General features: G+C 31.9%; 1 protein-coding gene across 2 annotated transcripts in view; it reads left to right on the forward strand.

The window, feature by feature from the left end:
- Positions 1 to 4,596: 4,596 nt before the first annotated feature.
- LOC130641050 (uncharacterized) overlaps positions 4,597 to 27,714 on the forward strand; it is a 31,208-nt gene continuing 8,090 nt past the window's right edge. The window contains exons 1-4 of one of the 2 annotated variants that reach the window (XM_057447689.1): positions 4,597 to 4,666; positions 14,171 to 14,881; positions 24,562 to 24,634; positions 26,994 to 27,215. In XM_057447689.1, coding sequence (XP_057303672.1) covers positions 14,186 to 14,881; positions 24,562 to 24,634; positions 26,994 to 27,215 — 991 coding nt within the window. In that variant the 5' untranslated portion in view covers positions 4,597 to 4,666; positions 14,171 to 14,185. Of the gene's footprint in view, positions 4,667 to 14,170; positions 14,882 to 24,561; positions 24,635 to 26,631; positions 26,821 to 26,993; positions 27,216 to 27,714 lie in introns of those variants that run through there. The other variant, XM_057447690.1, reaches the window with a different exon arrangement.

A 27,714-nucleotide genomic window follows, 5' to 3' on the forward strand; every position in this document is an offset into this window, starting at 1 on the left:
CTGCAGTGTTTTTATTTATTGACGGGAAATTATGAAATCATAGTTTAACTCTATCAAAAACTTATCAAATAACTGTCAAACCAGCATCTGCATGTGTACACGTAACAGACCTTGTATTAGTGTATATGAGCCGAGCAAATAGTACCTGATACCTCCTTTTACTCGACAATAAAAAGATCTTTAGTAACTAAATCCCATAACTTCTGAAATGAAACTTGGTACATACGTCATAATAGGAACAACAGAGTGGCGATAATTTTTTTGGTTATGTCGGCCGTTTTTGTGATTTCACTAAACCTCGGGATTTGTCAGAAATATGATTGTCTGCTGGACATCTAATTACATTAATTTTAGAGCGAATTTTAACATTATCTTTGAATTTCTTAAAGAAGAGGAGAGCAAAAAAATATTTTGTAGTAGCCAGAAAATAAATTTTAGGCGAGAGAAAAAATATTATAGATTTCTAAATCCTAAAATCTACTAAGGTAACTACTATAATAACAAATAAATAACTATATTTCATAACTAAGTATCTATATATCTTCCTAACAACAGTTTTACACTTGACCAAACAACAATAATTTTTTCATGTACCTTTTCCACAACATGATACGATAAAGTTTATGATGATGAGTTGGGGTTAAATTTGAATAAATATAAAAACCAGAAACATTCAACAACAAATCAAAAGCGCAATATGGTGGCTTATCATTTTTTTAACAAATCTTTACTTTCTTTATTTGTAATCACAAAGTAAAATATCAATATGTGCAGAATGTTCAGTAGTATTTAATAATGTTCTTTATATGTTATTCAAAATAACCCTACGAATATTTTCAATAAACAACATCCTTAGTCTTCTTTTTAAGACGGTTTTTGGTATGATGGCTGGAGCATGTAAATTGATTTATGATTTATTATACGCTGACAATGCCAGTCGGTCTGGTCTTTAAATTCAACACGGTCATCATGAACTCTTATTCCGCAGCCGTTCCGTGTGCAGTTCGCCCCTTTTAAGGGCTAAATGAAAATGATTAAACAGATTTCTCATTCCTTTCCAGTATATTTAGGATTAAATTTCGTAAAGTGGCGTAATATCGTCATGGATGAAGAACGAGCTCAATTAAAAAGTAACACAATGTCAACCAATTAGTGATACTTCACTTAACATTATTATGTTCTATCAAAAATATAAAGATATTGTAACAACAATATTTGGTATTGTTGACTAGACACTACTGTCTCTCTCTTTATGTTTTTGTACGATAATTGCACGGTATACAATGTATTTCAAACACTTCATGCAATACTAATAATTGTAGTTAAATAGTTTTAAAGTTGCGTACATTGTGCTCGCTGCAAATATATTAGTGACAAATCTCTCCTAACTGTCCATACAAGGCTGAATTTTTAGTTTATATATTTATTTTTTAACTATTAAACTTTTAAGAATAATTGATTTTGATCAAAGGGTAATTGAAAGTATATTGTCATTGCATGTGTCGAATAGCCACTAAAATGGAGTAGAAATACAATTTAAGTACCGTGAAGATTATACGTTTCTTTAAAAGTTAAGACATTGTTACGATATAGGTTTTTATTACATGTTAGTATACGTTTATCTGGTAACATAGTGGTAGAGCGTTCGCTTCCAGTGTGGATGTATTGGGCTCAAACTCCGGCCAAGTCATTCAAGAGAGTATAAAGTGTGAATCTATTTATTCCGCTTACCGTTTAGCATTACAATAGAATTGATATCTTAGGCGGTTGTCTAGTTAACCGTAGCTCAAATGGGAGCTTCAAATGCACCAAGACCTCTTCGCAGGACCGTCGTTTATAGCAGTACTAATAGAAACTGAAGAGCTTATGCTGGTGAATAATTTCAGTAATAGATACCAAGGTTTACCTTGTCTTGTCGTAAAACGTACAACCTAAATACAACGTCTGTAAGAAGACGATAGACGTGCTTATTTATTAATAAGATGCAAGAAAAAAGGTAACATTTGATTGCAACCATTTAATCAGATCTACAGGAAACAAGATTGCATGTATGGTTACCATATGTATCCATGGATACAAGATTGCGGCCAATGTGACAGTCCTGCTGAACGTGACAAGTTTTATATTCATAAGACTGTCATCAATGAAGGTTGTTTTCTTTCATCTTTATGAAAATTATAATCACATTTCATTTTATTAATCTTTATAATGATAGCAGTGTTTCGTTTCAAATGGCTGCCAAATGATTACGTTATGGTCAAGGAAGCACGAAATAGCGCGATAGACGAATCCCCGTCGATTTTAAACAAATAAATAATAACTGTCTACATCTGTTTTGCTTTACAAAAGAATTTGAAATAAGGGGGCACAATTGGAAGTTCATTTCTAACAAAAAATAACGCTGCTTCTATAATCAATCGCACTATTTTAAAATACCGCGTATCATTTTTCGCAGCAACTACGATTCATGACATAGCATGCTCCGTTTCCGAAGTCACTGGATGATAGCACAACCCGGCGAAAATTGTTGTATTGTGTTAGAAAGTGCGTCTTCATATTCAAAACATTTTCTTACTAAACTACGTCTCAAAAGTGATGCTTTCGCGGCCTTTTAATTGAAGAATATTGGCCACTTTAAGTTGTTTTTAACTAAATGCTTGCTTGCAACTAAGGAAAACACTGCAGCAAAAATTATCTCACTACACGTTTCACGAATTGCATGTTTTTTAAAATTTTAGAATTTTATTGTTTTGACTTTCCAATCATATTTAGCATCATTGAATTGGTGTGTATAAATTTTCAACTTAATCTGATATTTGGAAATGCGGTTTTGGTGATATTAATGTTACGGTGAATGCATTATTAATTTTTAGTTTGTACTAATACGCTTCTGTTTCAAGCAGAGGTCAATTAAAAAAAAAATTAAAAAAACTGTTTTAACATGTTTTTTGTTTCCTGTATGAATCTAAAGATTTCACATTTTATCAAGTTTCATGTGAGGATTTCAAAAATCACATTCATTTTGTTTGACAAAGTTAAGAAAGTGCAGCGGTACATCAAAGAAAACTAATTTGGGAAAGGCAAAAAAGTGGTCTTTAAACTTTTCTTTATTTAAACACTAAAAAATGAACGATATCAAATCAAATTAATTTTGCATCAGCAGTGACGATAAGGGTTAACACACCTTCTCGTCTTTAATTCCACAAAACATCCGATTTTTGGAAAGAATTTGGCTTAAACTCAAATATTTTGAACAACTAGAATTCCAACTATTCCGCCTAGAAGTTTCAAAGTTATGCGAATATTCACATAAACAGGTAAGGGGGGAATTAGTTAACTGAAACATAGATCTTGTCTCCTTCTGAAGAATTTTTCTTTCGAATTGACAGGACACGCCCTTGTAAGGTAAGGTAATGCAAATAAAGAACATCAAAAGCTTGCAGCGAGATGTATATTAAATGGAAACAGTAAAATATATATAATGGTACGTTATGTTTAAAGAAATTTAATAAAAGAAAAGCAAAAATTTGAACGTAGAATCATGCATTTAATCTGGAAAATAAGTTGCAAAGCTTTCTTCCACTCGATCAAGTAGAAATTTATCTTGTGCATTTGTCGTGATGTATAGTGAAGATCATCAATCTGGTAGAGTAAAGTTTTTCCTGTTTTTAACGGGAAATTTGGAAAAAAATAGAACGGACAGGTATTTCAACTTCCAAGGAAAATAAATCAAATTAGAAAAGTAAAAGCAACACAAGAGAACGCAACGCACATACATTTTCTTTATTTACAGTGGGAAGAAATAGGAGATTAAATTAAACTTTGGTTGAAGGTATTAAAAAAAAATAAAAAATAAAAAAATTGTTTTTCCTATGTATAATAGCGAGTCTTGGAAGAAAAATCCAGAAGTGTCCTCGCGCTATTTTTGGGAAAGTTTTAAGACTGATAAAATATAATAAAAGTTACAACTGTATTCGGGCATGTATATAAAAAAAATATGGCAACCCACCTAAAATGATAGCATATAAATGTAATATATAAAACTTTATAGACGTATACTAAGCAATCAAATCATTCTTGAGAATCATTCGATTCCATAAATACTTTTGATTTTGTGCATGCGCGTAGAGTAAATTCGTAGCAAAAACATTCGTGAAAATAGCTGGTACTCGCCTGCTGCGTGCATTGGAAATTAAAGATTATCACCACAATGCATACCTCACGTGTTTTTTCTTCTGCTAATTAAAATATGTGTATTCGTCAGCTATTATTACTCTCCCTAAGCAACAACATTTTCTTGGCATACAAAATAAACAAACTACTGGTCTCAGGAAATAACTTTTCGCAAGAAGGCGCTATACTTAACAGTCATGATTTTCTCCTGCTTAATTAGGAGGTTAAAACAAAACCAGCTTTAAATCTTCTTTTCAATACAAGCATTTGTGGTATGCATACCTAATTAACTATAAAAGATTAAGAGTTAAAGCATTCTTTGTGAAAATCAGTATGTAATAAAAATTCGTTATCGTCCACATCTTATCACGACTGGGTATTAATGTTGACAGGTTCTGTATTTATGTGTGCAAGACTTGAGGTAAATGAGCATGCAGGAAAGACTTTAATTTGAATCCCAATATATATATTCTGGATAAACAAAAGAGAAAAGGTAAAATCTTTCTTTTGTTTTATTCTACTTTCTTCTTTTAATTCAAACGTTACACTAACTTCAAGTCAAACTTTTGGCGACACTGTATGCCGTAGTGTACGTTTATTATATATTTATTTTGTTTTCAATCAAGCAGAAACAATAAGTTAGTGCGATGTGCTAAGTCGTGTCGTGGAAATATAAACACTTACCCAAAACTGTCACGCTTACAGTTTGAGCTTTACAAACCGTTTGTGAGGAGCTTCAAGGAAACGTGATGCGATAAAAAAAAAGTATTTGAACCTTAAACTTTACGCACCAGGGATGAAAAACAGTAGTAAAAATAAGGGTTTACAAGAATAACACCGTTTTCTAACACTGTAACAGGGACGCCATTACTATATATTAAATTAAACAGAAAATGCTGCTGCATTTTAAACATTGTTACATTGTGATTATTATATTTTAAAAAATCCTGCAAATTATTCAAGTCTTAATCCTTTAGGTAGTAAGAATAATTCGGTAACAGATCACATCTAAATAAAACTTGATCAAAATTTTTTGCTTGTATTTTACAGAATGGTCCGTATTTTCACAACAATGTTTATATTTCACATTTGCAGGAGTTGTGCGTTACAAAGATTCAAAAAAGTAGAGGCAGTGCTATTCCGCCATGTAATGACCATGGTGAAATGGTCAAAGCCATATTCATTTTTACTATTCTGGTTTGCAAATTACACGTATTTCGATTACGTGATAATTATTGTAGTGTATTAACACCCTCTATCACTGACGTCAATTTCATTTAACAGAAACAAAAATTGTAAATCCAGGTTTCCGGTCTGTAATATAAACGAAAGTGCCGCCGTTATCTCGCTTTAAATTGAATCACAGCTTCAAGTTTTAATAAGTTTAAACTTGGCAAGCTAAATAAGTTTGCCAAGTTTAAATATTTTAGGTAAAAATTACGGTAACCAGCTGCACATGTACCTAATGATGTGCGGCCTTAATCTAAAGTAATATCCTATTGTAATTGTTGGCAAGAAAGAGTATTGTAATACCTTTAAGATCTCTGGTTTGTTGGTGGAATGTGTATTCTACCCTTATAGACCCATTTTCACACATCGACCATTCATATTCGGTATCTTTCATTCACATATTTTATTCACAAGTTAAACTAAACTGAAATCAGTCAACATATTTAAAAACCTTGCAACGAAGTATTTCATTTGTAAAGATTTTTTTCTCAGTACTTCAAAAACGGTTAATAATAAAATTTCTCTGTCAACTGCTAACTGTGAAAGCTATCATTTTTAAGAGATTGCTTGCAGCTATTTTAATTAATGTGGCGGTCATGAAAATCCTTTTTGTTTTATTGCTATACATTACAATCTCCCGCCAGATTTTCGTTACTCTTAGGGGAAAGGTACGACGTTTAAAAAAAAGAATTAAGTTACTTTGTCAATTTTTATAAAACATTAATATTAATTAAACTCAATAAAGCCACAGGGATTCGCAGCATGATGTCAATTTCACTTCTAATGTTAAGTAATAATTTTCCATTACTTTAAATTAACAGCCATGCGTTAATGATAGTTTAAAATCTAATATTTTTGTGGTAACTCATCAAGATACAATCGTGTGGTTTTCTTAAAAAATGTTAATTTAAAGACCTTGTTTAAAAAGCACTTTGTTATGAAAATGATTAGAAAAACGACATTGTTATGAAACTTATCATATTCAGGTGTTGGAAAGGCGTTGTTCAGTGAGTACTACTATGTGACACTTCGTGAAGTTTGTAGATAGGTGATTTTGATTAACTTGTTGTTTCCTGTACAGTTTACGGTTACTACAGCTTCGCGTTAAACACATAATTTTAATGGTCGGTACAAAAATTAGCAATTAGGGTGTTTCACTACATGGAAATGTTATCAAAGAAAACGGGGTATACCTTAAAAAGAATTAAATTTGCAGGAATAAATGCCATGTAGTCTACGAAAAATAGTTGACATTATTAATATTGGTAAATTCGCGAGAATCAATTTTATTAGAGTGGACAGTGGCAACGAATATGGCTTGTAATTATAAGATTTCAGGCTCGAATCCTTACTTCGACACACTTTAAGTATAGTGTTGTCAGCCCAGTTGGTGCCCTCTACTGACCGTGTGACAGGCAAGCAAGTTAGAACAACATTACACTTATCTCTGGCGGTAATGTAGTTACAGTTTGGAGGACGTTAAAATCACTTCTCCATTCAATGATGATTGCTGAAACAATGATTTCGTGTAAGATTTCAAAATCATGACACAAAACAAAAATAGCATTTTGTCATAATTTTTTTAAGCAGATATAACCAAATTATTCCACAGTTTTTTCTTTGTAAAGCAGGAAATATTAAAGCGATTTTTGGATGCTTACAAGATTACGTTAACCTTCTGCCTTTGTCATATGTTATAAGTGATACCATTAGATCAAACAATGCCGAAATGTAAACAAAAAGGAAGAAAGAAAAAGAGAAAACACAAAAACATAAAAATAACGATGTGACACTTGCTGCGTGCTGGAGTCTCTAATCATTTGTTATTTAAAAATTTGGATTCACATTGATACGTTAATGCATAAATTTACTAAATTAACTTTGTGACCATGTAAGTGGGTAGATTCTAAATAAAATTATGTAACATATTTTTTTATAAATATTCGAGACACGTGACAGATACAATGCTTTCTGTACGTAACCTAAGTTAATTTTTGGACCTAAATACAAAATGCTGTTTGCATATGTGCAATGAACCAACGACTATGCCAGGTAAAGTGAGTATTTTCATGCCACTAAGGTGAAAAAAAATCTTACCCCATATTGTTCTTACTTTTTGGTTACGTTTCGAACTCTCAGGGGACCGGCGAAAGTTCGAGATAAAGGATAATTGGGGTGTCGAGCGTCGAAGGCCTTCAATCGAACTTTTTATTAAATCGAAGGTTTTTGTTCAAAATAAGAAGAAAAAATTTTGAGACGTGAATAGTACAACAAAATGAAAGTTCGATGTAAAGGAGTTCGCAATATAGAACGTAATTTCGCCTAATGAAGATTGTACTGACTGAAGGGGGTGCCAAAAGCTCGAAACAGCAAAAGTTCGAGATAATTAATATTCTAAATATCGAGCGTCGACTGTAATTGCAAAATGACTGGCACAACCCCCGACGTTAAAGTGTTTTACAATCTGACGATGCTTGAACATTGCAAAGTGGCGCAGAAATCACATTGTCATATCCGCGTTATGGTATAGTCCGGTAAGGTAAAAAAATAAAAATTGGGAAACAGCAAAGCTAACATCAGTAGAAATAACGTCGTTTAATAATTTTGATCTAGCAAAAATAAACGAAGTTCTTAACACCTACATCCTACGTCCATTTATGATAAGTGAACAGTGACTACCTATATCTTTTACAAAATAGTGTTTAAAATTACTTGTGCAACGAACTTGTATACTCCACGCTTTTGTGCAATACATTACGTCCGGGAATTGTAGAAAACTTTGGACCGCCCCTGTGTAACTCTGAAACATCTCAACGTTATATACTCTACCCCATACCTTCTTCGTAAAAAATATCCAAAAAGCCTCATAGATTTATGTAGGTAAACGTTATCCCATAATTAAGTGATAAAAACGACATTATTTTTTTTAGATCCGTGCAGCAAGAAATTATCGAAGAAATAAGACAAATTTTTAGAATTTTTTAGTTGTGACACGGAATCTACTGATTAAATTCTGCTTTAAATTGGATTTGAAAAAAAGTCCTAAGCATTGACACTGTGATTTAAAGCATGTATCATAAAGTAATTAAATGAAAAACACACATGTATCTCTATTACAATAGACCTTGTCCGTCTGTGTGTTTGTAACGGTGTTAACAACGCATGAAATCTTAAAGCTACTGATCAAAAATGCGATATGTTTATATCGACTTTGCTATGGTTAAGAGACACTAATGGATTTCCCATGGACTAACAATTAGTATAAATTATATTATATTTTAATCTGTAATATTATGATTAAGGAGAAAATCTGAAAGTAAATTTTGAGTTCTGTTCTAACATAAAATATCTCTGAACACCGACATTTCCATTTTTAATTTCGAAATTCAAATCCTTTCTGGCATTCAACCATTGTCAGATGACCTGTTCAAAAGCACCCTTGTCCCCAGGGTTTGTGCTTTCTTGATACGAGAGGAAACGGCAAAAAACCTAGGAACGAGGGTGGTTTTAAAGTTAAGGGGTTGGGTGGCGGGTGCAAAAATGCGCCTTTATAACGTTTTTTGCCAACAATAAGCCAAATAAAACGCGAGAAAAAAAACTATATGTAAGTATTTTACGTCCTGATGACGTAACAATGCATGTTTGGGCGTTATAAGGGCACAAAATATAAAGAATGCCATTTAGTTGTAAAATAAAAAGAACTTTATCCATTGTTAAATAAAATGCTTTTTTATGCTTACTGGAAGTATTGTTAATAAAACGTGTTTAATACCACAAAAGAATTATCAGTGGTTGTTGACTGTGCTTTGTTTATATGTTGTCAATTTTGTTTAAATTTTTTGGTTTTGTTCTGTGTACTTGTCAATTCTTTGTGTATTCCTTTTTTCACATATTGAAATCTCTTTATTTTCATACAATAACACATATATTTCTGTAAATCCAGATAAAACTCTTGATGGTATCATTAAAATTATTATGGAGGTATTGTGATTGACCTGAATGATTGTTTTTTACACCTTAGTCAGTTCATTGGTCTATTATGTCAGCATGTAACTCATTAAAATTCATTTACATCAGCAGAACAAAAGACATCAACAATTTTGTTGCCATGGTACAATGTGATTGTTGTCATGGTACAATGTGATTGTTGAAGCATTTTTTACTAGACTGACATTTATGAACATCTTGGTAATCTGTTATTTCTCTCTGGCATTTAAACTTTTTAAACCGAGGAAAACTTTTTTTTAATAAAGAAGACAGACACAAAGGTGTCAGTGAGATGCTGTAAGTATAACAGGCTTATCGAATTACGCAGAAATCTTAGGTTTAGCTAACTATTATTTTCTTTTCTTATTTATAAGATGGATATTTAAAATCAATTAAAAAAGTAAGCCTTTTTGGAGAGGATATGCTGCGGTAACATCAAAGAGCAGTGAATAAAGGCTATGTCTTTTATTGCTGGTATGCTGAACAAACATAACGTAAGCTCATCCTGAGATCTATGAATTGCAATTGCTATTCGAAGTGATATGAATGCAAACAAAAAGAGAGATGGAATAGGTTTTTTTGTTCGTTGGTGGTGTACTCTTTATGGTGTATCTTTAGGGTAATTATCACAGATTAATGTTGTGAGAAAATGTGAAACCTCGCGCTGTTTCCGATTTTTAAACATATTTTTCCTTTATGGTTTTCTAATAGAGGAGTTTATTTTCGAACATATGATTTAATAGTTGATGTGGTTTATTGTAGAATATTGTAATGCATACCCGTGAATTTACATGTAAATATGTTTTTACATAACTATAGATCATATTAGTTGATTCTTCTCGTATAAAGCAATTACATACAAGAAAAGAAAGGGACAGGAAGATCTTTTCGTGTCGATTCAAATGTTCAATGTTATTACAAATGTAAATCAACTTTTATTGAGTAATTTGTCATTCAAGGTTACATGGTGACGGAGTTGACACATAGCATGGTATAGTATGAAATATATTCTGTATTGACTGCAGCACTCAAGCAATGTAAATGAGATACTGTAAATGACGGTTTAAGCGTCAGGGCGCTTATTTAAAAATTTTATTTTAACAGGGGCGCTGAGTTGGCAGAGGGGTTTAATTGAGCAAGGGCTCTTATTAATTTTTTTCAGAAAAGCAAATATTTTTAACTTCATTCTCATAATTTTTATGAATGAGATACAATAGTAATGATATATATTTTATGTGTTTTCGTGCCGATCCGAAAAGTGCTTCCTTTTTTAAGGGGAGAGGGAGGGGAGCGCTTATTAGAGCAGGGGCGCTTATTTACAAATTTTTTCCTAACCTCGGGGCGCTTACTTCACAGAGGCGCTTATTCGACAGGGGCACTTATTCGACAGTGGCGGTTATTGAGCACGACCCGCTTAATCTGTCATTTACGGTATGCATCAATCTTCTGTAAAGCCCTTTCATAAAACGTCTCTTTCAAAGTAACGTTTGAATGAACATCTAACAAAGGTAAGTTAAGATTTTCTGATGCAGATATTTCTATAGACTTTAATAGCCAATTCTTTGTTCGTGAATAAAAGTAAACAGATCTTTTTATCATTTCACACATTTTAAACTTGTAGCTAATTCTTCCTTTATTTAAGCTGATGTCTTTATAAACTTGAGAACAGTTAGTCCGCTTGCGATAAAGTTTTTCAAAAAAGAGTTTCAAGTTTACTTCTGTTTTGACCAGTGTTTTTGCATTGGAAATGAACAGTAACTCGTTAAAGTTTTCTTACAGTTTATTAATGCATATATATATTTAATTGTCAAAAGTGATGTAATAAGTATTTTTTTTCGAAGACTCGCTATCGTCTTGGAAACATATGAGTACCTCACTACGTTAAAAATCTTTTCTTACCAGGCCTATTATTCAGGTTGATAATAAAATCAGATGACTGTCGCTTAAAACACAGTGTTATTTACTCTTTGAGAATTGCTTCTCATTAGATTGTAATGTGAAATTTTTTCATGCATTCCGTTCTGTTGAAAGTTCTTTTGTTATAATCGGTCTTAAACATCTCATAATCCTAATTAAACAGTCCTTTCAATTAACAACCTCGTCCCCAGAGTCTTGTGGCCCCTGAGCCGTTATTACGGAGTGGCCAACAACCTTTTCGTCGCTATCCATTTCATCAACAAGGAAAAATACCCTGGGAACGAGGTTGTTCAATTAATTCATAAGTCATATTTCGCAATCTATTAGTACCTCGTTAATTGAGGGCACACTTAGGAAAAAAAGCACAGAGGACCAGCACCCCCCCTTCCTACCTTACAAATATTGTTCTAAAAATAAAAAAAATAAATATTAACCTTTCGTTTAATTACTGCAACCAATACATGATTTATACATGGATTTCATCGTTTTTCATTCTTATACTATCTAGAATCTTAGCCATTGCTTATTATTTGAAATTATCCATCAAATTCCTATCAGATAATCAGTATAATACGATACCTTTCGTTGATATTTTTGAACACTTGAAACAAAACGAGGAGAATTTAAGCCTTTTTTTAACCAATTAATAATAAGGAATATGTAAAAACTGAAGGATATGTAGGACAACTTTTATTTGTGCACCAAGAACTTCAAACAGAACGTTGAAATGTTCTCACCAAATAAAGTAAATTAAAGACACTATAAATAACAATATTTTCCACTTTTTTTAATTTTTAAAAAGTTGATTAGGAAACACTACATTCTAATGATGGATGTTACTCCTTACGTAACGAGGAAGCATACTAGACTTTCTTTTTGATCATGACACTTCGTTGACATTTGTCAACTTCGTGATCACATGGTTTACCTTTCACCATGGGAGAGATATTACATTTTCGATTTTTTAAATTTACTATTCATAATAATAAATAAATCTAATAAATAAAAGCCTGGTTAATAAAAAAATCAAATGCTATATAGATTTTAGTTAATACCATTGTTGTAGAGTCAGTAGTATTTTGTATTTACTATTCTTTATAAGTTAATAAAATACATTTTAATGATTGCATCGACATATCTTTAAAGTTCATCAATCGTGAGTTGTTGTAGTTTGGTCCATAGAAATTTTCCTTCTATCAACCTTGAGAAGATAATATATCAGTTGATCAATTTAATAAATTTAACAGGACGATAAGGTTAAGTCATAAACATCATTTACATATTTCAACAATCAATATGCTTTTCGTACGATAGCATAATACCTGTGTAATTGCAATTTTATATCTTTGACAAAGTCTCTCACATTATACCTATAATGTGAGAGACCTATAATTATATAAGGTAATTTTTTTCGCGGTTTTTGCGGATTTTTGCCAAAAACGCGAAAATATCTTCCCACGAAAAGGTTAAATAACCTTGAACTGCGAAATAAAAAAATTCCCGCGAACTTTTCTTAATTTGACTTGGATTTACGCTGAATCCTGGGAAGTTTTAATACAAAACACAACGATGTATGTTTTTATACTAATTAAACATTCTCCTTTTCTTTTGTACGTTGTTTCAAAATAAATCTCGAATGTCTTTACTCTTTGACGGTGGTTTCGTTCTTTGGTTCACAGTAAACTCTTTCGACAATTTCTTTTTATCTGTCCAACACCATATGAATTCTCTATCGTCCCTGGCATATGCTGTCACGAGACAAGGTATTTCCAACCTCCCTTGAAACAAAGGTGATGTAGCTAGAATTTATATAAAACACAAAAAACATACTCACCGGAATTTTTTTTTTTTTATTTATTTTTTCCTTTTATTCTTACTTTACATTTATCTGAAAATTCCGAGCAGCGAAAATAAATTCCCGCAAACTTTCCATATTTGCCTAATCCGCAAAAATTGGTTCAAAAAAAATTCTTTTTTTTCCCGCGAAATTTCCGAAAAATAAATTCAAGGAAATAAGTTCCCGTGAATATTAACTTACAATTTACAAGTAATTAAAAACTCTGTTTTTAAGAAAATGAAATAGCTGTCGTGCAATTTTAGACGCCAATAGACTGTAAAGTGGACAGTCCTTTCATAATCGTTGTGCAACATTTTTCGACTTTTTGCTATGCAATGCTATGAACTTCAGTGTATCTTTCAGGTTTAATAAACAGGTTAAGAATGTATGAATGTATATATCTTTATCGTAATATGTGTTTCTCCTTCTTATTAATCCGAGTTTCAGTTACCAAGTTTAGAAAGTCACGAGTTAATTAAAAGAAATTGGATAAACTATGCTTTGTCTGTAACGAAACCTTGAGGTCCCAATGACTAATTTAATTTCCTAGTTTTGTTACGATCGTTTTTCATTTTGAGCAGATTCACAAGATTGATGGTTGCTTGGATATAATTTTACATATGTTATTTAAACATTGAAGAGATTAATTAAAAAAACGTCTGTTAAATTAGAAAGACGAGATAAGCAAGCTATTGTTTTCAGAATAGTTATTAAATTCTAAGATACACGACAAAACAGGTTATCAATCTCATAAAGTATTTACAAGAAACACGAATGAAATAGAGTTTTTGGGTATTACATTGAAGACATACTTCGTAAATTTTCAGAAACATATCTCATATATTCTTTAATATGCTTGCTATAACTTCCCTTTCACGAACTAAAGAAGTACACTGTGAATGGTCCAGATGACGGAAACCAATTCAGTAAAAAGTGATTTAAAAATTTCGATATAGATCTGTTTAATTTGGGTACAAAATACTCGTTTAATTTTGTATTGGATTAAATTTAATTTTTCTATTTCAGGATTTTAATTAAAAAATGACAGCAGAAAATTTCAGAAATTCGAAAGAAACTGTTTTCATTGAGGGAGAAGTCAATTTTAAACAGGGATTACGAAATCGGTGGGCCAAAGCCTTTACGTCTGTGTATAGAAATATACTGTGTGTCTATACAGACCAAACAAAAGGAATTGAATTATTTCGTTTTCAACCTGACACAACATCAGTTTCATCTGGATCTAAAAGCGAAACGGGTTTATTTATGTTAAATGCCCAAAACGAAACGTCATTGTATCTTTTTGAAGTGGGCTCGGATTTGTTATTACGCACGTGGTTGCACGCATTAAATTTCGCTGGTTGGAAATCCGCTGTAGTTGGTGTGTCCACGTCTTATCATTCAAAATCCAGAAGATTTATTCCAGAAGATGAGAAGTACGACAAGTTATGTTTGAATGTTTCATGCAATTTTGAACAAGGGATTACATCACTAAGGAATCAAACTCTGGAACGGTCATATAGTTTACCGTCTTTAGAAAACATTGGTAACAATGGAGAAAAAAATGCGAATACTCTTGCAGAGAAACAGCAAAGTTATATGCGAGTAAATCATGACCCAATGATGCAGAGATCTCTTAGGGAAAGCATCGCAGAAAGTGGATACTGCTCGAAAGAAAGTCTAAGTGTAGATTCAGAGAAATTTTCATTAAAACAAAAAAGCTCATTAAAACAAGATCAGGTAAGCAGTTTGGTGTTTATTAATTTCATTTTTTTATAATTTTGTCTATTGTTGAAATATTTTTTCTGGTTTTGACACACTTCAATCATGCGTGTTTAATGTTGGAGCAAAATGTAAAGCACTATATAAGCTCTGTTGTTGTGGTCAGGCAGGATGAGCTATTAGTCAACGAATTGGGCATAGATAGAAATTGTTATATCTTCGCATCACCTGCACAGAAGCCACCATTTTAAATAAGGTTAATATGATATCATTTTTATATTTTTAAAAATGTTGAGGTGGGTGACTGTGACATTTTTTTTTACTTGTAAAACAATGCAACTGAGAAGGCATCGCTGGTTTGCAGGTGTCTAGTATTAGCGCAGAGTACATTTGTTTTCCTGACAAACAGTTTTGCTAGCTTTCATATTTTTTTAAAAGTTGAACAAGCTGTTGTATTTATGTTTCAGCATGCTTCACTTTAGCTACACCTACGTTTACAGCATTATAAGGATCATGATTTATAAAATCATGCTCAAATTGAGTATTGTTGCTAATCCAAGAAGTACATATAAATAACTACGCTAAAGTGAAACAACTTTATTTGATTGAACAACGTTCATGTCAGAGGTGCTGAACATTTCCGCTGGACAATTAGGTAAAGTCTTCACAACCGTCAAATATTGTAAAAAACGCAGAAATTCTGTGATAAAACAAAAACGTAGTTTATCTAGCCATTTAAGAGAAAAATAAAATCCTACAGCTGTTTTAAGTACACCGTACACGCTTTTTCTTAAAAAGTAGAAATAAGAAAAAAAAGCCTGGGAAAGCTTCCTTGGCTTTTACACTTAATGTCAAATTAGTTTCACAATTCATGTAAAATTTATTTATCGACTTTTAAATAAAGAAACTTGTTTATTTTCGCTTGTCTACTTTTACTCGCTTATTCTAACTCACTCGTGTTCACTCGGTTTTTTTAGCTCGCTTGTGTCTACTCGGTTATTTTAGCTCGCTTGTTTTCTGCTTTTTACTTTATAAACAGCAAAAATCTCAACAATTTAGGCGCAATTTAAGACTTACTCATTGGTTAATCAAATTAAAATGGAAAATGCACACACAATGAATGGAAGATGCACATACAATGAGCAATAGTCAGGAAAGAAACGCAATAAGAAGGTCAATTTTGGCTAAGCAAACAGTGATACGTGCTTCACATTGCAACAAATGTATTATAATATTGGAAAAAGCACCAGTTAGTGGGATGAATTAAACTGGGAACTCTGACGTCAATCACCGACTTCATTAACCCTACTCGGTCCGGGGTTTTTCGAACATACTATGACCGGGGAGGGGGGCGGAATCTGCTTAAATTAATTCAAACTTGGCATATTTATAGTACGTCATAAAAGGAACAAAATGGCAGCAATAAATTTTTGCTTGCGTCAGCACATTTTTTGTGACGTCATCAGAAGTTTGAAATTTGCTAAAAAAAGCCACTATCTGCTTAAAATTTAATTACTTTTGTTCCAGCTTTTTGCATTCTGTTTAAAGTTTCTGAAAGCTAAAGTTACTTAACATACTTTGCGATTTTCACCCGAAAATTTGTTTTTCCGATTTTTGGGTAAAATCTGACAAAATCCGGAAATCGGATTAATCACGTGTCCAAATTATGTGAAATGATTCTTCTTAATAAAAAAGTTGTGTTGCAAGTTTCAAGTTCTAAAGATGTTCCTAACAGGAGTTATTAAACTTCCCCATTATAAGGATTTCATAGAGATTTTTGGGATAGTTTTGAGTGATGGCCAATATTAAGGTCTTTGAAAGGTATGGGACCTAAAAAGCTACTTATAAATGCTTGAATAAAATTAAAATATCATAATTTGGCTGAAAAACTCAAACGCTGACCCTAATTGAGTTTGCGTAGCTCAAAGAGAGCAATACTCCAGGACTCCCCATGAAAGCCATGGCTCCTCCTGGAAATAATAGACAGGCTACATCCCTCGATATTTGTGAGGCTAGGTAAATTATGCACATCTATTTATCTACCTAAAGAGATAAAACCGATTTAAATATTTCCGATTTCAAACTATTACGTTTAATTTATTTTCAGCTTTCTGTATTAGCCATCCAGATTTATTATCTCTTAGTGTTTATAGCAAAGTAGACTTTTCCATGGGTCATGCAACTACTCCGTTGTAATAATACGCGATATAGAAGAAACATAACGGATAAAAATACATATGACATGTCACATAATTGACGTTGGTAAAATGATTGATTGTTATATATAAAACAAATAAATTGAAGGCGTTATTTGCATCATGGCCTGGTAAACCACAGCACGTCTCATCTTAAAACTTTGAATGTTCGTTTGTTTAACAAACTGTTGCAGCTGGCTAATAAAATTAAGCACGCTACAGTGAAGGTATAGTATTTCTGAAAGGTATATCCGTCTTGACAGTTGGATTGTAGTGGTATGCCTGGGTTACATAGTTGCGTATGTATCTCCTCCTGTTAATATGTGTACCATGACTGTGAATAAGTTTTCGTAGCTTTGTATTCGTTCATTATTTGTGTGAGAATTCTATGCTTCCCATGATTGTGTATGCACCCCCCCCTCCTCCCCCACCCTTTGTGTTTTGTATCAGGTGAGTCATTGTGCTTGTGATATATGGTTTAAATAGACTCCATGTTTTTGTATGGCATTCGTAATATCAGTATGTATGGCCATGAACGATTATCTTCGTTACTTTCTTTTGTTTTCCTGAAAAAAGTTATGAAAAATTATTTAAAGTAAACTTTAGGCTAATAAGATTTAAGCAAGTCCTATAATTTGCTTAGAAAGTGTTAGTAATCTGAATATGGACATTAATTCGTATCAGATTTAAGTAGATAACACATGCTGCGGAAAAAATGGCCATCTACTTTGATTTTAATAGCTAAAATTTAAAGTAATAAAGAGCGCCTTAAAAAACAGCAATAAATGTAATTTATTTTTTACCTCAGCCAGCTTGTTAACGGATTATGTTCGCAAATTTAAATTCTGTGGCTTTCTTTAAAATTTCTATTTTTAGCATAATGTGTTAATGCGGTAACATTAATATTCTTGATATCGGTATCAACGATATATTTCTTGCTATCGCTAAAAGAAAATATTTTGTTTCACAATTCACATTTTGCGCTATTGCGATTGTGCAACTGACATTACGAAGTGACATTAAGAACACATTCCTGTTATAGCTAAGTTGCACACGTAGAAAAAGATGTTTGGCAAGTGTCTTTGAGACGTATGCAAATTTTCCAAAGTGATTTTGTCGAGTATCTGTGTATATTGATATCTCATACATAATTTAGTCACCACTTTTACGTTGCCATTAAAGATGGTGCGGCGTAGAGGTCTTTGAATTTAAGCATTTCACTGCAAGACCTCTGACATTCCAACGTTTCATCTTAATATGACATAATATGAAAGAAAGTCAACGCAAAAGGAGTTTGTTTGGCAGTGAAAATTTGAAGATTGAAAACGTTAGTAATTCTTGATATAAACATATATATACACTTAATGTAAAACATCACACGTTGAAAAAATAAAGGAGAAAACTTCCATGCCAATTGTTAACGCATACAATCATCCCGCAGTTATTAAATATGCAATTACAACAGTTTTATACATTCTTGTGGCAGCAGTTCATTTCTATAATAACGTCGTTCAATTTCTTAGGATTGATTCTAATGATGACCTAACGCTGCAGAATATGTTAGATATGTTTGATTATATTCATAAACCTTTTAATAACATTTAGCGCTGGTACACTTAAAGTATGATGATTGGGTTTAGCTGTTAAGATGTTGTAAAGTTATTAAAAGACATTTTTAAAAGAGTCGTTAATGATATTTGATCTGTTACCTAAGCCTTATTTCAAACACGAAGAGTCGTATGAAGCAAATGAGTTAAACAGACGCAAAATAAATCTTTTATCACATTAATTTTGTATTTTCACATATAGCCTATTTAGTTAATGCATTGGAAAGAAGAGATATATTATAAAACAGGTCGAAATTTTACTAAAAATGAATAAATAAAGAATGAACTCGTGGTTATTTTCACCACATACCCTTACAAGGACAGTTAGTGGACCAAAACAAACTAAGAAACTAAAGGTAATTTTTTTTATAACCAAGTGTTGTTTTGTGGTTAGTGATAGCGGCCGTGCTAATTTGAACTTCAAGACATTGTTGTTATTGTTGTTGTCATTGTTATTGTTGTTGTTTTTGCTGCTGTTTTTTTTACTCTTGTTGTAGTGTACTTGTTACTTTTGTGATTACATTATTGCTTATTAATAAATGCAAAAATATGTTCCACTGTTCCCGAAAACCGATAAAAAATATTCATTACAAAAATTGTGGATGCAACTTCAATATTGAATTGTGATTTGTCTTCTCATTATTATTTTGTGTCTATGGGAAAAAAATGCAACTTTTACTTTAGATAGAAACAGCTTCGTTTACTGTTCGAAGAGTATATTTTCAGCTTTAGAAGTTCATTATCTCCCACTGCTAATTTATTTTGTTTTATTATCACCTTGACTTGCCTTGCTCGTTAGTTTAATCATTTATCTACGTCACACTCTGCATCACGTAGGTTTGATTCTGCTACAATGTCTCAGAAAAACAAAATACAAAATAAATATGGCGCGCATTTTTAAATAGCTTTATAGGTTTAGGAATCACACTGTCATAAGTTTTCCCCTAGTTACTTTAGTGCTTAATAACGAATTTTTCAAAACTTCTCTATATATAACCTATCGAGTAGACCCGATTTGAGGCCAATGATAAAAATCAAAATTTATAAGTTAGACTTGTCGTCTAGTAAGACTTTCCTTTGTACTGCACTTATTATCACCTTGTAAAAATACCAGAGTAGATTTCGATTCCAGAAGGAGTACCTGTGAATTTTGTCATGTCACCTGTTTAAAAGAGTAGCACGTTGCAAAAAACAGACACATCAGTAGCATAAAACATGCCAATGTCTATTCGAAACTTCTAAGAATGTTAAGTAGTATCTGAAAACGTTAGTAGTCTGGTGGTTAGAGCGACTCAAAAATTAATTTTAATCCAGGTAATTAGCTACAAAACAATAACCTTAATCCACAACCGATGTCTCTCACGATTTAACTTATTTACAGTTTTTAATATCGACTTTCTCTTTTTATTATTTTTTCATTTTATATAAAAACCTTTTTTTATGTTACTAATTTTGTCAGCTCATCAAAGTTTTCGTGTTCAAAAATTTATTTCACCAAGATCTCCTAGTGAGACAATAGTCATCATTTTGTATATTGTTAAACAATGACAGAAATTAAAATATTTCAAACTAGGAAAAAAAATAAGTTGATTTACTTTAATTCATTTTTAAGAACTGCAATCCTGATCATAGTTTTTTAGAAACTGAGAATTTTTAAGGTATTTATAAAATGAAAATCGCCGCCTGACGAATGTTCCCTAGCCAAAAGGCTGCAAAAGTTCTACCAGGAAAATGTGTAGGGTGGATGAGGAATCGTAAAAAAGGGCTAGCCGCTCATAACAAGTATTCCTTGTGAGTTTTATCTTTGAAATTAAGCATTTATTTCAATAACTGGATTGCAGTTAAGTTAGCAGCATTAGAACAACTTGGTTCAACCATAATAAATATTAGAAACTGTAGATAAGAAAACAGTCTCAAACCACAATTCGCCATTGTCCATAATGTAGCATGATTTATAGGAATTTTTTTCTGAGCCCTTCAAATATTACAATAATGGAAATTGTGCATTCTGACATCATAAGATTTCTGGAAGAATTTTAGTTTCGGGGGTCGTCGCAACCTTCTTATTCATCACGTTAGCATTTTTTGGAGAAAAAGGATATATAATAATTAATTAGCATTCTAATGAAGAGGGTCTCATAATTTTTTCAAAATTTAAAAAATGACGTTTTGTGAAATGTCAACAGTGGCAGTTCGTGATCTTTTTTAACTCATTACTTTTTATTATTATGAGATTGTTATTAAACCGCAACACGAAAGATTTTATTCAATTTTTTCGCGGTTCGTGGACAAAATTATTTAAAATCAAAATAATTCAAAGAAAGGCAATTTTTCGACATTTTTCTAACACGGCCATTCTGTTGCGCGTCAACACAACGAAATAATGTCGGGAATTTGGTTTATCTATCTACCTAACTCTCTTAAGATTGATGACGACATTTTCATATAATAGATCTGACATTTTGATCTGAGAAATAATTTCCATGGATAATGTCATTAACATTCGTTTCACTAAATAAGCTTTTGTACCCTTTTAATGTATGATTTTTCTCAAATAATGCTAGATTTTTTCTGATGATTTCTTGCTGACATAAAATTTTATAAAGTTTTTCATAAAGCTTTTTCTGTCTGTTGCATTAGAACCAATATTCGTAGCTGTTCTTGCATCCAAACTTTATGGAAGCTGTTAATGATTCAGGGAACTTTTTGCGTCTTATTCATGTACTAAAATATTTTCCAAACAAGATTAAATTTTCTACAGTCAATACTTTTCTCAAAATAACGATCCTTTTCTTCCTTATTCAGCAAATCTTTGACTTAAAATTATTGTAAAAAATGTTAAATACACAAGCAACTTAGAAACATATTTTCAGATTAGTTAAATAAGGCTATTTTTTGACATCATCATTTTTGTAAATTGTCTATTTGGCAGGATTAAAAAATACGAATTTTAAGACTTTAACACATTTATAAATTTCCAAATAGTGCCTTATTCATGATTTTCATTAAATTTTATTTGATAAACAAGGAACCAATCAATTTAGGTATTTGTTTACCACATTCACGACTTCAGCTTCAATTCTAACCGGCTGTAGACAAGTTGCATTAAAATCTGGCGATTACCAAATGACTTCAACTCTATATAGTTATTATCTATTGCTAGTATTCGAGGTTTCACGTCTTTTGTTAAGTTAATGGCAAAATATTTTTGTGACATTATGAAAAAACTTCTTAATAATCATTAACGCCAAGGCAAAACTTCAGTCACACCAATAAACGCCCATGCTCGAAGAACCGCCCAAATTCAGGACAATTAACTAGATATATTCGGAAAGGGTAAATCAAAATTTATTTTTACAACAATAAAGCATAGTTATTACTATCGCTTTTATTTATCCATAATATATGGATATTTTACATTTTCTATATTAAAATTCACCAGCGAAATGTTATAAGCATCACTTGTTTTTCTGTAACTCAGTTTAAGGTAAAGCTTGCGTCTTCTAAAAACATCGCCCCTATGAGATGAACACCATGGCAAATTTCAATGTTTTTCATAAGCATCAAGAGTTTGCTGTAAAATATTTTTTATGCACTAATGAACGTTTCTATTAAAGTCTAGAAAATTAAAAATGCCATTTCTGAATTTCAAGCTCAGAAGAAGTCATTTAAGGAATGCACACGCATTAAATTACTACGTCAGTGTGACGTCATTACCTCTCCTTTCTCTAGAATATGAGGAATTTATTACGATAGTCATTTGTAATTAAAAGTTTCTATAGAAAAATAGAAATTAATAAATTAACTGATAGATTAGCTAGAATGTTAACATTCTGTCTTCTCTTAATACTTCCCATCTAAAGTCACCTTCAAAAGAAAACTGCTGATGGTAAGCTCATTTATAGTCAAAATCCTGTCAAATTATACACCACTGTCTGTGAGTCAAGTTTAAATTTATCAAGTGGTCATGACTAATTTCTCAGTTTAGTCTGACATGGTATGGCATGACTTTGTCATTTACATTTATTGCGAAAGTTTTGTATGATAATAGGAGATTAGGAGGCCACAAATTGGTGTAATTTTGCATGAGATATGTTCAAAGAGCTGCTAAATTAATTTTTGAAACATTTGAAATTTTTTGACGATAGCTAAGTAGCATGGTTGTAGAAAAATTTAGAAAACGTTTTAAAAAAGACACGAGTTTGCCTTCGCAGGTAAGTTGCAGCTTTGGTTAGTTTAGAATGTTTATTGGTTTATACAATATTTGCGAATTGTACAATGAAGCAGCAATAACCAATATTATGTAAATGGTTTCCGAGTTGTGTTATTATGTTAGATGTCTTCCTAATTTTGTAAAAACAACTACCTACAGGAAAATGGATTATGTTATCAGGAAGACTAATAAAAAGCTACTATAAAACTTATTTTGTCGCTTATATTTAAATTATTACTAACCAGACTAATTTTACGCATTTACTAAGAAACAAAATGATAAAGATCCAAACCATTAGATGGAAAGTCTTGGGTCTTCTAAAATCATTTTATAAGTAAAAAACATGTATGGAAAACATAGATGGATTCTAGCGTTACGTCATTTGTTTAATTTTCAGTGGTAAGCTCTTGGGCTCTGACATTTGCGTAACAGCCAAAAAGATGCCAGGATTTAGTAAAGAGAGGTCTTTTACCTGTAAATTTCTTCATTTTCTTTGTTTGAGGTTATAAAATATTATCGAGTGTAGATTGATGCACTCTGAATTATTTAAATTCATTTAAAGGCAGGAAAATGCCTTAGTATGATAAAATGGACTAAAAATCACTTCGCTTCACCTACCACCTCCATCTTTTTGCCTGCCACGCAGAGCCGAAGAGCTTATCGCTGAAAATTTAAACAAAGAAATTCGTCTTTTCTGCACCAGTGACTTTAATTATTTGTAGAAGTTATCTTTATCATTTTTTTTTTCTAAAAATTTTCTTCCGACAATTTACTGTTGGTGTGTTTTGGGAAGTATTAAATTGAATCATCTATGGAATACTCGTTAGCTTAGCATACACCTCCATTCCAAATGTAAATGTTTTTTTGTTGAAGTTTATTTTCGTTGCTACTCATGCGTCCTCATTTTAAATTATTTTTTTTATCATTCTTTATTTCATTAATTCTTATAAAGCTGCTGTATCAATTGTTTCTCCAGTTTTTGTTTTTGTTTTCTTCCATTTCCTTCTTCTAGTACTTTGACATCGATAAATGCTTTAAAACGAGTAACAAAATTATACATGTAGCGTGGTGTGTAGGGCGATTTAAGGACTGTTTAAAGGAGGATAAGGGCTTACAGAATCTTTTAGATCTAACATAGTTAAGATCTAACATCTTGGTAGTCTAAATATTTTACCAACGGGTTACCAGTTGCAACAATTTCATTTCATATAGAGCATAAAAACAAATAGCCATGACCCTGTATGTTTAAGACAGTTTCTAATTCTAAATAGGTAGCTTTATGTGATATAAGCCACAATAACAAAAATATACTTAAGAAAATGAGACTTATCGGTCATAAAAATCTTCAAGAAATTTTACAAAGAGTTTCCATCATTACTTGGAAGGGGAAAATGTATTATTTGTCTCTATGACAAAAATGGTTGTTGTTATGGTTAACATGAACATAAGAGAACTTAAAATAAGATTAGATATATTAATTAATATTGTAACCAACATTAACTGATTTGAATGTTTGTCCAAGGTGTATTAATATTTTAAAGCAGCATGCTTTTCAATAAGCGATCAGTTATGACAACAATTAGAGAGCGTAAAATCCCTTAATACTTTTCAATCGCCTTTTTCTTAGATCCATATTATAATCTCAGTATGTTGCTAAAAATGATATCTTTTTCTTTTGTTTAGGGAAGCATCGACCAGAGCGAAGTATTTTCTGATAGCATGATGGTAGCTCTTTCAATGGACATGAAGGTCAATGGTAAGTGTAACAACTATAGTAATTTGCATGTCTAATGCTACTGTTGAATCTGGATAAACGATTTGTAGTTTAATCTTTCTGATGGATGTAATTAATTATACCGGAAGTGAGAAATGATTGCATCGTTCGTTTCCACTACAACATTAATGAAAGAGCAGGGCCTTTGTGATTTTATAGCAGATGAAAATGGCATTTCTTTGCAAAAAAACAGGAAAATTTCCACGTGTGTTGTCAGAAACATTTTAGTAGAACGTTTTCTTTCTTTACCGACCTCTATTATGCAGAAGGTATTTTCAATTGACTAACCTACGCGCATGCGTTTCAAACGGCATCATAGAAAAATAATGTTTCGCAATTCCATTAAAAAAATATTTTATTTTCAAAAAAAATACATGCAAATAAACTGTGTTTGTATAAGCTAGCCTAAGATCCCATTTATGGCACAGTAACTTGGAAATGAGAATTCAAAATCACTGCCGTTTTGGATTTCGTCTTCTTAAGAGGCTATTAGAGAAAGAAACAAGAACCAGCTAACTAAATGAACTCTCTAAGTACTATGAAAATGTTCAACGGAAAACGGAATGCAACGGAAAATTAACAGAAAAAGTAATTGCTAATATTTATCTTAAGAAAATAAGTCATTGTTCTCCTATAGATTTATATTTTAAACTTTTCTCCACATGACAACGTTCTCCAACAAAATGCAATGTATGCATTTTTGTAATAAATATTATTTTTTAATGTCCTAGTCAGGTTTAAATCCCTTTCGGAAGGGATAGGATTATTTCGGATTAATAACGATAAAATGATATATTACCGGTAAGTGGATTAGGGAAGAAATTTCCGTCTTATATAAAACTTTGGATAAAATTGATTTTTTTTATTCAAACTCAAAAGAACTTGTACGAGTTTAAGTATGATTCATTCTTCAAAACCTCTACACTCATGCGTCCTTCATTGGTTAAGAAAAATCATTTATCCATTTCCTATCATTAAGCCGTAAACGGATTTATAATAAGTGCGTAGTGACACACTCGCATATATAATGTAAATTAAAAATTATTTCAGTTTAATTGGTAACTGCTTTTTTTTTGACGTCAGTAACATACTTAAACGAGAAAGACTGTTGGAGAAAAGTTACTAAAATATTTTGAAATATTATAGTAGCAGTCATTAACCCGTAGAAAAACTTACGGATTCAGTTGTCAGCAAATTATTTACTCTGCGGGGGACCCGTAATGAAGCTGTGCGCAACCATATTGACCATCCATAGAATGTCTATTATTGTAAGAATAAGATACGAGCATAAAACAGAATGTTCCCACCAACGTGGATGTAGATGTGAAATTGCTATATGCACGTATCCAATGTTTACGGTACTTCTGGAGACTTTTTTGTCAAAATTTAGCTGAACTTCAAAATTAAGTTAAAAGTGGAATTGCAGTAATCTAAAGTCAGATCTAATGTCTAAGTAAATGTCAATCCACTATTCTAGCTTAAAAAACTTATTTTTTTATTACTTTTTCTACCTTTAACGTCTTATGTCTTTACATAACCTTGACCCCCGTAAAGATTAAACGCTAATCACGTTTAGCACAAGGCAGAAAAAGGAGATTGGCAAAATGATCATAATTCATGTTAAAGTAAACAATAGGTATGTGACTATAGAAATCGACCACAGGTGAAAAGAACATCATATAGCGACACGTTAATACAAAAGCAACACAAAACCTCCAATTATTTCCGAGGTTTTTAATGACGGCAAGAAAAATGTAAATTACACTGAATGCACTTGAACAATATTTTACACGCATCGCGGGTGTAGGACAGTTAGCATTTTTGGTATAATTATATCCAGGTTAAAATAACATACCAATCATAGCTTACTCCACGCTTTGTTAATCACGTTCTTATGGTCATTTTCCTAAACCATCAAATTGTGTTTAATCTCCTACGCGGGTGGTTTTTAAAATAACTAGTATTAAAGAGACAACTAGAATATCTATGACAGAGTGTAAAAAATGAAAATCACGCCGGATAAAGATAAATTGCATATTTAACCACAAAATGTTGCATTCCGTAATCAGGGATCATTTTAGTTATGTTGTTATACAACAAGAATGAATCCAGAATGCATGAATCGAGATTAGACCATCTGGGAAAAGATCATGTAAAGGTCACCTCAGGTTATAAATGTTATTGTATGCTATTACTAGTATCTTCAAAGGTATACTTAAGCGATATGTATGATATTTGAAAAGGAAGTAGAAATTCTTATAATGTATAGCAAAAATTGCAGTAGAAGCTCTTTTTATAATGTCCTTGTCAGATACTGAACGCGGTGAAATGTTAAATTTAGTCCAGAAGACACCCAAAAAAGCAACGTTACAATCGAAAGTTGATATTGATAACAATTTTGAAGCTTTGTTTAAAGAACCAAATAACGATGAGCTGCATCCGTTAAATTTTGAAGACGTGGACGATCCAGACGCAACACCAAAACTTGAGAAAAAAGCTTCGATGAGTCATATTATATATAGTTTGAAATCAAAGTTTGGCTCAGCATCAGCGAGAAAGAAAGGTAAGGATGTGTTCTTTGTGTCAGAGTAACATGTTTTGAGATCTTATCAGTCAGTGTATGTAGTTTACGCGCGACTGCTATAGTAACTAAATACAGGCGAGTATGCCTATGATTACACCCATGTTAAAATCCACATTGTTTTCCTTGACGATCAATGGTTTATATAATAACGGTTTCGAATGTTAGATAAGGAAAAAATGCCTGGAATAGATTGCGAAACAACAAAAATTAGCAGCGTAATAAAAAATACTGATAACATAAAAGATGAACAACAACAAAGTTTTTTTGAGACAGAAGATTGTAGCACTTAATTTGCCACGGCCCTGTCATTTCTTATTCTCCTGTGTGTGTTTAAAAAACAAACTATTTGTCAGTCTTTTTTTCTTCTCAGATTTTACAACTTTATTGACATATATATGGCCGCTTTTTTTATTATCTTGCGTGTTCTGAACAAGAACACACTTTTGAAGCCTAACTGTTTCGTTTAATGTTTTTAGCA

This window comes from Hydractinia symbiolongicarpus, chromosome 4 (assembly GCF_029227915.1).
Source record: "Hydractinia symbiolongicarpus strain clone_291-10 chromosome 4, HSymV2.1, whole genome shotgun sequence".
Lineage (NCBI taxonomy): Eukaryota > Metazoa > Cnidaria > Hydrozoa > Anthoathecata > Hydractiniidae > Hydractinia > Hydractinia symbiolongicarpus.